This window comes from Equus asinus, chromosome 30, assembly GCF_041296235.1.
Source record: "Equus asinus isolate D_3611 breed Donkey chromosome 30, EquAss-T2T_v2, whole genome shotgun sequence".
In the NCBI taxonomy this organism is placed as follows: Eukaryota; Metazoa; Chordata; class Mammalia; order Perissodactyla; family Equidae; genus Equus; species Equus asinus.
The window spans coordinates 13,575,803-13,588,913 of NC_091819.1; the positions used below are offsets into that span (position 1 = coordinate 13,575,803).

A 13,111-nucleotide genomic window follows, 5' to 3' on the forward strand; every position below is an offset into this window, starting at 1 on the left:
GCATAAGACTGCTCCTCGAGGCTACACACAGAGGTCAGGGAGTTATCAGACCTGTGGGGCTTCCTGTCTTCTGGTTAGTGAGCTCCATTCAAAGCACAGATGAGGCGAGGCTTAAGCCAATAACTGGGCAGGATAATTCAGGAGGAAGTCAGAACACAGTCATGTAGAGTTCAGTTCTGCTGTGACTTCCTGGCTTCAGATCCCAATTCGATCATTTGCATTGTGGGTTTGGGCAGTTATCCAGCCTTATGGCTCATGAAGGTTAGTGGTACCTACCCAGTAGGGTTGATGTGAGGATTAAATGAGATAATCCATGGAGAGCACTAAGTCCATTGTTGGGTTCAGAGGAAGCATAAACACACGTGAGCTGGTTTTCGGTGATCTATGATTAAGCGCCTGGAGGAGCTATCAAGGAGAATTAAGCAGACTGTGAAGAGAGTTTTCCCACAGTGACCTGATGGCATGTCAGGGCTCATCTATTTATCTGGAGAACAGCAAACATGATTTCACAGTCAGAGTAGAAGTTACCTTAATCACGCCGTTGGTTCTCGCAGGCTCTGACCACTGCAGTAACAATGCCCGGCCATTCTCTTTCTGTTCTACTGTAAAGTTGCTCAGGCCACTTGGAGAAGATTCTAGGGTTTGAACCAGAGTCCAGGGGCTTGAAATTTCTCCTGCCTGGTTTGTGGCCACAACACCAATGTAATACGTTGTGAATGGTTCTAACCCAAAGAGATGGGCTTCATGGTTCGTTCCCTGTAAGACAATGAACAGGTTAGTTTTCTTTTAGAGACTGCAAACAATTGTTAGAAGGTCATTCTCTGACCAAGATTCATTAGCGATGGCAGCACAAATATCACAGCAGAGTTTTGAATGATTAAGAAAACAATGTGGTATTTTCTTGCTCTTGACGCCGTGAATATATTACTTAACGTTGCGTGATTTCAGACACACACAAACTGTGGATCAGATCAAATCTTTGCCTTTTCAGAGCTTGCACCCCAAAGGATGTGACGTAGAACATAAAAAAATCTGTGATACTTCAGGTCAGTGCTGTATCCAGCTCCTGATGGAAATCAGTGGTACCAAGTTACGCGGCAGATGATGGGATAATCTTAAGGGTTTGGAGATTCAATCTGAATGACCCTAATTCTCTTTCATTGATCCCCAACACTATTTGTTTATACCCAAGACTCTCTCTATCTTCTTCTCCCATTTTCTTGGTGTGCGTTTATATCTTACAAATGCAACAAAACAATAACAACAAGCCAACTGAACTATAAATGCAGAAACACCCATAGAGAAATCTAGTATTCATATAAATGCGAAAATATTCTCATTTCTTAAAAACACTGTAACTAAAACCATGAAAATTACCCAAAGTAATTGTCATCTAGGCTTTGAGAACTTGGTCTTTTTGATCTAAAGGAAGAAAAAAAATAGGATAGCAGAATTAGATTTTTCCTGCTTAGAGAGCAACATTTAACACATTTCGCATAACTGAATTGGGGCTAAGAATCCTAATATTTTGAAAGAGCCCAAGGGTGCTTTTTCCACATCTGGGCTGGATGGAGATATCTGTTTCCAGATAGGAATTATGTCTGAAAGTGGACCAGTAATGTGTGTATGGGTACACGCACGCACACACACACACAAATAGGTGACACTTTCTGCTGTGTACCATACCCACTGGATGGGAATAATCATGAGGAAGTTTTGACTGGTTTCATAGGATTTTTATGCTTGATGGGGTGTAAGATTAGCCTTGATTTATTAGATGCTTAAATGTGACAGATAGTCTTCAATTGTCATTTTTCTTGCTGGGCACCGGAGGAGGAATGTGGGGTGGAGAAGAGGAAGTTATTTCTGAAAGAAGGTACCCAAAAGCATCAGACAAAGTTACGTGGATGGAAATTCTCCTCAATTTAGGGGCTCCAGCTATCATTTTGAATAAAATCTAAAATAAGGTGGCAAAATAAAACTGAACCATTTCCCCCCAAAATTGGTTAGAAAAACCAAAACACATCATAGAAGTAATTTTTGGTGCTGTTTCCCCACATTCTTGGTTATGAGTTTCAACTGTGTTAATGTTTCTTATTATGTGTTAAACATAAGCGGAGAAAACATAATTTCTTTTGCTTATCAAAAACTTGTAAAGTCAATTTTCCTGTTTCAATAAGTCCCATTATGGTATTACACGCTAACCTCTTGAAATCTTTTAATATTTAAACATTTGCTAAGCGAGCCGACTCTGAAACAAATTTTACAGAAATACTAATTTCTCTTTTTTAAAATATTAAAAGTTAGATCATAAATATTTAAAACTTATTTCTCCACAACATTGGATTGGTCTTTTAGATAAATATAGCACAGAACTAGAATGACCATAATGAATATTAAATCGAAGATGCTACAAGTCTCGATTACAAACATTCTTTTCCGATAAATGATTCCTTTTCTGAGGAAATAGGGCAAACATGGGCAAGATTAATAATGCAAAAAAGAACCATTCTTTGTTCAGAATCTTCAGTGATAGATGCCAAAAAGGCATAAGTTCCAAAGCAAATAGTAATCACCTCTAACAGATTATATATAAAAAAGGTAGGCTGTTGGGGGACATTTAGAGATAGCTTTTGTCATAAGAAACATGGAAAGCATGTGGGCCATAAAGCAAAAACATATGTATATTGTCAATAGCAGCACCTGCTCAATTACAGTTAATTTCAGAGCTGAGAATTCCGTTCAGCCCCTAGGTGGCAATACTCTCAAACACTTTTGGTAACATGAGGACGTAGTGATTAACTGCCGGCATTCGTCATCCAACACACTCCAGGCAACCATTAAAAAATAACAAAAATGATTTCATTATAGATTCTTTTAATAAACGTTGCTAGCACAGATCCTTGAAAGTAGAAGTATTCAAAATGCCCTGGCCTCTAAACCTTCACCCTCTAATGTAAAAACATGACCTGAACATCTCAGGTTAGAGTTCGTGCCTGCCTGGCACAGAAACGTTTGAAGGTCCGCTCCTACAAAAGGTGATTACAACAGCTGTTTTTCTTAATTTGGTTTATATCTTTAAAAACATAGAAACTATCTCATATTTTATTTTATTTTATTTTCGAGGAAGATTAGCCCTGAGCTAACATCTGCCACCAATCCTCCTCTTTTTGCTGAGGAAGACTGGCCCTGAGCTAACATCCATGCCCATCTTCCTCTACTTTATATGTGGGACGCCTGCCACAGCATGGCTTGACAAGCGATGCCTAGGTCCACACCTGGGATCTGAACTGGTGAGCCCTGGGCAGCCAAGGCAGATCATGCAGACTTAACCTCTGCACCACAAGCCTGGTGCCAAAATGATCCCATATTTTAAATGTAAAGGAGAATTTTTATATCATAAATTTATACTGAGGACAAGTTCCTATACTATAGGAACAAGTTCCTAATTTGTTATTTCTGAAGAGCTACAAAACACACGCACACACACACACACTCACACACACACACCCCTTAAATAAACCTCATTAATAGCCACGCTTTTTGTCAATGTTTAGTAAAGCCCATATGAAAAAAATAAAGAAAATTTTAAAGTGGCAAAATGATCCTTACCAATTTATTCTTCAACATTTTAGGAAAGAATTTCTATCATTCTCTCCTGAATGGATTTTCAACATCAAAAATTCACTACTTTAGAGTCCTGTTGTAAAATCTGGGCACAGTTCCCTCTGTGGATTGGGTTGTGTCTTGTTATCTATCCAGTTACTTGTTATTTTCCTTAAATTCAGAATATTTGCTTGAGCACTGCTGATCTTAAATGTTTTGGGTTCAATTCCTTCCTTTGGGGCTGTAGCATTCTGTGACACTGACTAGTAAATGTCATCATTAAAAAACATCCTCCGGGGCCAGCCCTGTGGCCTAGTGGTTAAGTTTGGCATGCTCTGCTTCTGCAGCCCAGGTTCGTGGGTTCGGATCCTGGGCATAGACCTACACCTCTCATCAGCCATGCTGTGCCAGCAACTCACATAAAAAACAGAGGAAGATTGGCACAGATGTTAGCTCAGGGCTAATCTTTCTCAGCAAAAAAACACCACAAAAAACTGTCTTTCTTCCTTTTGCTCCTGTGCACCCCCTTTCTTCCTTCCCCTATGGAAATTACCTTAATTCAATACTCTTACTTCTTCCCCTTCATTGTCATTATTTTCCTTACTCTTTACCTTCACCCTTCCATCCTACCTATTCTTTTGAGATATTTATATATATACATATATATTTTTTTTGCTGAGGAAGATTAGCCCTGAGCTAACATCTGTGCTGATCTTCCTCCACTTTACATGTGGGTCACTGCCACAGCATGGCTGACGAATGGTACAGGTCCACTCCTGGGATCCAAACCCGTGTACCTGGGCCACCAAAGTGGAGTGCATCCAACTTAACCACTATGCCGTGGGGCTGGCCCCTTGAGATATATGTTTTTGTTGTCCCTTCCCTATGGGCTACCAACTTGTACTTCCTTCCCTTCTCTCTTTGTCCTTTCCATGTCCACATCCACATAATATTCATATATATGTTTTTTATATTATATTTCATTTATTCATTCAATAAACATTTCTTAAGCACTACGTCTGAGCCAGGAACTGTGCCAAGTACTTAACATTAAAAACTTAAATTTATCCTCCCCAGAGCCCACTAAAGTGGATTTTCTTATTCTTATGTTTTTCCAGTAATTTTATTGAGATCATAATGGTTTATAACATTGCGTAATTTTGAGCGTACATATTTTTTATTCTAGAAGTATATTAACTACTTTTGCTAGGCAGCGGATGAAAAGAGTGACTCAACAAAAGCAAACAGGAATAAGCTGTTCTCAGCAATCTAGTATTTCCAATGAGCCTTAGCCTTTTTTCTAAACTTATATGCATGAAGCCTCGGAGTCTGGATTCAAATCAGGGCGTCCTTTTATGAGACGTAAAGACAAGAGTCTCTGGAACACTCTGCCAGTTGACATTCTGCTGGCAACTTGAACTACATTTTAACCTCTCCACTCTGCTCCTGGGGCACATGAAACTACTTGGAGTCTTCAGCAGTCTGACAATTTTAAACCATCTCCTCTGATTATTTTTGACGACTTGAAGTGCCCCAAAGGTGGCCATGGGGTCAATAGGTTTATGTAGGTTGAAAATGATCAAAAAATTACCATTGATCTGTAGCTGTCAATAAAAGGCTGTGTGGGGAGCCTCTCTGTACAAATGTTTAAACTGCATAAAGCAACCTAACTTAGTCATCTTCGAGTCTATTGATCTGATGATCCAGCAGTTTCCAGAGCTTTCCCTCTGGTCTTTGTGGTACATTTTCACTGAGCCCACTTGACTTTGGCCCTTAGGAATTTTTTACCATGCTCCTGGGAAGGAATCCAAACAATGACGCACATCCACAGCTGTGCTCACCGACAGAGTATTACGTGCACTTATTACATTTTGGAAAAGGCCATTCTTCCTGGTCACCATCAACTTCATTCCCAGCTGTTGGGATTTCTTCTGTCTTTACCCCTCGTCTTGGATTCCTCATTTTAGAATGGGTGACTTTGGGCTTATCAATCCTAACCAGGTTGCAGGATTCCTTCGCCTCCTTAGTTATCATGAATGCCAGAGAATACGTCACACCAAAAGTTTGCTTTTTTTGCCCAGAGAGAGCTTCAGAGGAATCTAGACTTAAATATATAACTCCTGTCTTCTTTAGTTGAGTGGCTTGATTGATGCTCCCTGGTTGTGTTGTAAGTTATAGTTTACCTTGTCATAATGAAGAATAAAGGAATGGTTATACACAAGTTTCTGGTTTAGATTACAAATAAAACATGAGAAGTAGGAAAACTTCTCATTTACCATCACCTAAAAGTCATGGCTCTGGGCAAAGTATATCCAGTAAATTGGATGACTTTTATATATTTTAATGCTGACAAATCAACACGAAATATTTGTTTAGATTTCTGAAAGGCTGATAATTTGAGGCATAGCTGTAGGTTTAGCTTTCTTTCTATTTATAAAGTTCATTTTTGAGTTCTCCAAAGGTTGGTCAACATATTTATATCTAGTATGTATTTTGTAAAAATCAAACCAGTCTTGATACAGAAATGACCTCTTTATTACCCACAGCCAAATGTCAACTTTGACTATTTACCATGGTTATCTAAGTATGAGGCTTCCAAGCCTGCAAAATGTTAACATAATCAGAAAATTTCCACCACTTTCACATGTAAACTTATCTTACTAGTGCCATCTCTGGTCACATATCTCCTGGCTGGTGGGACAAAGAGGACATTCTTTGACAGCACACACATACATGCACAGTTACTCCAGAATCAAAAATCTTTTTTTTTTTTTTGAGGAATATTAGCCCTGAACTAACATCTGCTGCCAATCCTCTTCTTTTTGCTGAGGAAGACTGGCCCTGAGCTAACATCCATGCCCTTCTTCCTCTACTTTATATGTGGGATGCCTGCCACAGTGTGGCTTGACAAGTTGTGCCTATGTCCGCACCCAGGGTCCGAACCAGCAAATCCCGGGCCGATGAAGCGGAACGTGCAAACTTAACTGCTGTACCACCAGGCTGTCCCCAAATCTTTTTTTTTGGCTGGGAAAGATAAGCCCTGAGCTAACATCTGTTGCCAATCTTCCTCTCATTTTTTTCTTTTCCCCTCTCTAAAGCCCTAGTATGTAGTTGTATATTCTAGTTCTAAGTCCTTCTAGTTCTTCCATGTGAGCTGCTGCCACAGCATGGCTACTGACAGACAAGTGGTGTGGTTCTGTCCCAGGAATTGAACCCAGGGTGCCAAAGTAGAGTGTGCTGAACTTTAACCGCTAGGCAATCAGGGCTGTCTCTGATTGACTCACAATACAAGAAGGGTAGAAGAAAATACCCTTTAGGTTCATAGTCTATTGTTTTACGTGCATGAAAAGTGTGTATATGCTAGGTGGCATTGCTAAGTGGCATGACAGAGCTGCCAAAATGGTCAGTGGAAACATTTAGCATGGTTGATCAGCAGCTGCATTCAATTCTTCAAACACTTTTGAGCATCCGGCATGTACAGGATTCTGTAAAGTTGCTCTTGAGGATACAAGATGGGTAACAAAAGATCCTGATCTTAGGAGCTTATAATCTAACAGAGCAGGTCCATAACGCATTTAGCTACACCCAATTCAGAGTGTGGTAAGTGCTACCACTGAGTGCCTGGGAAACACGGGGGGGTACTTCTAATTAGGAAGGGAGGAGGTGGGGAGTTGGAAACACTTAACTGGGAGGTGGCATCTGATATAAGTCAGGAAAGATGTGGAGTTTGAGTAGATGAAAATATGTGAGGGATTGGAAGAAAGAACAGAACGGAATAAATGCAGGCTACATTTGAGGAAGAGCTAGGAGCTCAACACAGCCGCAGTGTTGTGTGTGTAGGCAACAGTGGGGATTAAGGCTGGAAAGAGACGGTGGTAAGATTGGAGAGGGCTGTGAATGTCACCCTAAAGCTCTTGGACTACATTTGTTAGGAAACAGTGAGTAACATCAGGCAAAAATCTGAAGAACGAATTATGTGTAAAGAGTTCTACAACGCAATTTGAAGGAATAATGGAAGAACTTGACAATTTTGCCTTAAAGTAGTAGAGGTCACGGTCATTGACTGATGGAATAAAAAATCTGCTAAGAATTAATTAATTTATTCATTTAATTACTCTTCAGCCAGCAAGTATAGATTCCCATAGATAAAAGGTAATAGGAGAGTATTTTCTTAGGAATAAGATGTAAAAATCTTTATTGAATGTTTGCTCTATTTCAAAATTTGTAATTATTCTTGAGACACAAGTGTTTGTGTTTTGATCACAATCAAGGTGGATATTGTAACCACTGCACTGAAGTGAAGCCAATTATACTGTCCTTTGTCATGGCCCACTCAGAATCACAGGGACCTGGTTGTGTTTTTGCTGACCATGGGGACACGTTGGCATGGAGCTACTCACAGTTGCACCAGCCCCTTGTGCATATCAAACAGCTATCAGGCAGCTGGAAAAGGTTAAGGATACTATTGACGATTGCAAAACAGAACGAAGCTAATTTAAAGGTACACACAGTGTTAAAGCATTCTGAGCTCTGAGTTCTAACTAATATTAGAGGGGTTCATTTGAAAGACTTCAAGAAACTATAAATGCATATCTTCCCTTGAAGTAATTGTATATGCGTAATTATAATTGATTAGTTAGGGGCCATTTTGGCAACAATTGTCAATTTGAAACTTAAAATGTTCACTTTGGAGTATTCCTGTGTGAGTGATGTGTGCACTTTTTGGTCTTTATTCCCACAAATATCTACATTCAGAAAAGAAGAATGATATGTGAAACGGGGGGAGGGGTTATTTTTTCCCTCTTATTGGATTACATTATTCATTTTGTAATGGGGGGGTCCATGCAAAAAGAAGATTCAATTCACAGACATTTTCTGTATAGATAAATGGGCTCTATCAATTTAATCTATAAAGCAGAGCTGCAGTTCTTGCCAAATGAACGATGATGCCTCAGTTACCATAAAAACATTGAGGAAGAAAAGAATGGTTTCGAAATGGCTCATTTTTCAAAAGAGAAGAGGAAAAAAAATTAAATTTGTGATAATTAAATTTTAAAGTGGCAAATCAGTCACACTAAATATTAAAAAGCGGTACTTCTGATCTATCAAAATTAAAAATGTGCATACTCTGTGACCTAGCAATTCCACTCTGGCAATCTATTTCATGGCAGCACTAGTAAAACTGTAGAAAATACATTTAAAAGAATTTCGTTCCAGCCATAGTCTTGTATTTATTGAATCTTTGATTAAACATATATTTATCGAGGGCTTCCTGTGGTTTAAGCATACTCCTGAGCCCTGAGGACACAGCAGAAAGCAAGAGAGGCAAGGACAGTACCTTCCTGAGTTTTACATTATAGTGAGGAAAAATGGGCAATATTTAAGCAAAATTAGGAGAAAGAGAGAGAAAATTAGAAATTGTGGCAAATTATGAAGGGAATAAGTCGAGTGGTGAACTAGTGTTGGGGTGTGGGTGGTTGGGAAGAGTGAGATTCTTGGTTTAAGAAGAGTGATTCAAAATCCTTGAAGAAGTTCCATTTAGGCCAGAATGCCGAAGAAGCCAACCATATGGCAAACCAGGGGAGAAACTCTGAGACGAAAGGAAGAGCTTGGAGTTTTTGCTGACAGAAAGAAGCTAGTGTGTGTGAGGCCTGTGAGAGAAAACGAGGATGGCGTGAGATAAGGTCAAAGTGATGGGCAGGGACCAGATAGTGTAAATCTTGTAGGCCAAGTTGAATTAGGGTCTGATTCTAATTTCAATGGAAAATTATTGAAGGCTTTTAAAGCAGAGAGTAACATGATTTAATTAGGCTTTAAAGAGTTCATTTTGTTATTGCATGAAGAATATATGTAGGGGATTGTATTAGTCTACTCAGGCTGCTGTAATGAAATACCATAGACTGTCTTAAAAAACAGAAGTTTGTATCCTCCAAGTTCTCAGATCAAGGTGCCATCAGGGTTGGTTCCTGGTGGGCCTTTCTTCCTGGTTGTAGACAGCTGCCTTCTCGCTGTGTCCTCACATGGCCCTTCCCTCTGTGTGCACATGGAGAGAGGGAGAGATCTCTGGTGTCTCTTCTTCTTATAAGGACACTGGTCCTTTCGGATTAGGGCCCCACCTTACCACCTCATTTAAACTTAGTTACTTCTCTAAAGTCTCTATCTCCAAATACAGTCACACTGGGAGTCAGGGGTTCAACAAACGAATTTTAGGGGAACATGATTCAGTCCATAACAAGGATCAAGAGGAGGAACGGCTTTTGCAGAAGTCCAGGGAAGAATGATAGTGGCTTGGATTAGGGTGGTAACAGTGGAGGTGCAACTAAGCGAATGGATTTATATTTTGGAAGTAGAGCCAACAGAATTATGATGGGTTGAATGTAGAAGGAAAGGGAAAGAGAGGAATCAAAGAGGACACTTGGCTTCTTGCCTTGAGAGAAAGGGTGAATGGTGGTGCCATTTAATGAGATGTGGAAGTCTAAGCGAGTAATGGATTTGGGGAAGGAGTGAATAATTTTGGCCTTATTAAGTTGAGATGCCACCAAGACCGTTAGATCTATGAATCTCTAGTTCTGAGTAGAGACTGGGTTGGAAATACACATTTGGGAGTCATTGGACATCTCTCCCCGAATCTAGTCTCAAATCCAGCTGCCTTTTCAACCTTTCCACTTTTACATCTAATACATCTCAAACTTAACAAGCCTCAATATGCTCTCTTGATTTTCCCTCCTGGGTAGTTTGTATTACATAAAATAGGTTAAAATGGAACTACATATCTCAGAATCCCCTTCTGTGGCAGTCACACCGTAAGGTGATCCCCTGGTGAATCATACCTGTGTCTCACGCCCTTCCTTTGAGTGCAGGCAGGACCTGTGACTCACTTCTAACCGCTGGAAAATGGCAAAGTTATGGGATGTTACTCACATGAATGTAGAAGATTCCATCTCAACTGACTGAAAGTGAAATTCTCCCATTGGTCTTGAGGAAGTAAGTTGCCATGTTATGAGAAGGCCTGTGAAAGAGCCCTGTGGCAGGAAACTGTTGGTGGCCTCCAAGACCAGAAGGCCAACAGCCAACAAGAAGCTGGGACCCCTAGTCCTACAACCACAAGGAAATGAATTCTGCCAACAACCAAAATGAGCTTGGAAATATATACTTCCCTAGTCAAGCCTCCAGATGAGATGCAGCCCAGTGGACACCTTGACTGTAGCCTTGTGGGACCCTGAATGGAGGACCCAACTGAGCCATGGGACTTCTGACCCATGGGAACTGTGAGATAACAAATAGAAACAAACTGTTTTTAAGCCACCAAGTTTGCGGTAATTTGTTACGCAGCAGGAGGAAACTAATACATAACGCTGTATGGTCCTGGTTAAAATTGGTGAGAGATTTGGAGGATGAAAGTAAAGCAGTGGTCATTACTCCTTGAAGTTCATTAAGGTTGGATGGGAAGATAAAAAGGCACAGAGGTGCAAGCGGGTTTCAGCTTGTCCTCATTTTCCTCTGCTCCATATCTGACCCTTCCTTCCAATGGTTGACTTTGACCAACAGTGGCCCCAGGTCTATGACCTGGTGCTTGGTGTTGGTCCCACAGAGATGGCAGCTACACAGAGGTACAGCTTCATATAGACCTCTCCACAAGCTTCCTCCTGGCAGTTCCACCTAGACGGCCAATCAAGCCTGGCTTCTTAAACTGGCTGAGTGGCCACTCCTTTACCCATCCTCTTACTCCTCTCTCCGGATCTTCACTTTCCCAGCTCTTCCCACAACTGCGTAAAGTCTAGTTCCTATAAGAAATCCCATAGCATTCAGTTTCCCCAGTTGAAATGTGTCTGATGCATTCACCAAAGCTGTGTCGCCTGCGGTCTTCCCCTTTTTGCAGTTGATGACAGCTCCATCCTTCTGGTTATTTTACCCAAAAACTTTGGATTCATTCTTTCTTTCCTTTACACCTACATCTAATCATTAGGAAATAGGATCAGGTTTATTTGACTTCAAAATACATCCAGAATCCTATCAGTTCTCACCACCTCTACTACTACCACCCCAGTCCAAGCCATTCTCTTCCACTTCCACCACTGCAATAGTCTGTTGAACTGGTCTTCCTATTTTTAACCTTAAATCCCACTATCTACATGGCAGCCAGAGCGATATTCAGAAACATTAGTCAGATCTTGTGACTCCTCTGCTCTAAACCTTGCAGTGGCTCCCTTGTCATTTAGAGTAAAAATCTGTTGTTCTTGCCTACCTTCTCATTTCCCCTTTGTATCATCTCCTACCTTTCTTCCCACTTGCAAGCTGCATGGCAGCCACACCAGTCTTGTTGCTGGTCTTCAAACACATCAAGCATGCTCCTGCCTTAAGGGTCCTGTACTGGCTGTTTCCTCTGCCTGCAGCCCACTTTACCCACAAGTCCACATGGGTAACTTCAGCTCATCTTCTCACTGAGCCACTCCTATTTAAAACTGCAACCTGCCCACTCTCCTCTCCCCCTCCTCCCATTTTGGAACCCCTTTACCTTGCTCTCTATTTTTTTTCTTTTCCAAAGCTCTCATCACTCACTTCCAGCATATCCTATAGTGTACTTATTCATTATGATTGTTATTTATTGTCTATCTCTCCTTAGTAGAATGTAAATTCCACTGGAGCAGGGACCTGTGTCTCTTTTATTCTCTGCTCCATCCCAAGTGTCTCTAATTGTACCTCATATAGAGTAAGGGCTCAAAAAATATTTGTGCTGTCAATGAATATACACACAATTTAACATGAAGGGATGGGGTGAAGAAGAGAGTGTAGAGAGAGTCTGAGGAGAGACTTAGCGAGAGTCTAGGAAGAAAGTGTAGGTAGAGGAGAGGGCCCAGGACCACAATCAGTGACAGAACCAAAATGAAGGTGAGAAGCACAAGCAGAAGATAATGAATCAGTAACGAAACCTAAGAAAAGATCAATAAAGTAGGAAGAAAACCAGGAGAGTGCAAGTTCATGAAACTAATAGAAGAGGATATTTCATAAAATTGACAGCGTGGTCATCAGTGTCAAATGATGCTGAAACGTTAAGTGAGGTGGACACAGAAAGACCTTTGGATTTGGCAAGAGTTCTTTTTTTTTCCTCCTCCCCAAAGTCCCAGTGCCTGGTTGTATATTCTAGTTGTAAGCCCTTCTGGTTCTTCTATGTGAGCTGCTGCCACAGCATGGCTACTGACAGACGGGTGGTGTGGTTCCATGCCCGGGAACTGAACCCGGGCCGCTGAAGCAGTGAGCACTGAACTTTAACCACTAGGCCATCCGGGTTGGCTCAAGGATTCTTTTCTTTTCTTTTTTTTTTCTTTCTGCTTTTTCTCCCCAAACTACCCCCCATACATAGTTGTATATTTTAGTTGTGGGTCCTTCTAGTTGTGGCACGTGGGATGCTGCCTCAATGTGGCCTGATGAGTGGTGCCATGCCTGCGCCCAGGATCTGAACTGGTGAAACCCTGGGCTGCCACAGTGGAGCATGCAAACTTAACCA

The 13,111-nt window shown here is 40.9% G+C and overlaps 1 protein-coding gene across 1 annotated transcript in view; it reads right to left on the minus strand.

Moving 5' to 3' along the window:
* The window catches only part of USH2A (usherin), a 743,449-nt gene that overhangs the window by 55,886 nt on the left and 674,452 nt on the right, over window positions 1-13,111 (minus strand). Inside the window, exon 62 of the mRNA XM_070501449.1 lies at window positions 529-756. Within this exon, the coding sequence (XP_070357550.1) occupies window positions 529-756 (228 nt within the window). The remainder of the gene's footprint in view (window positions 1-528; window positions 757-13,111) is intronic.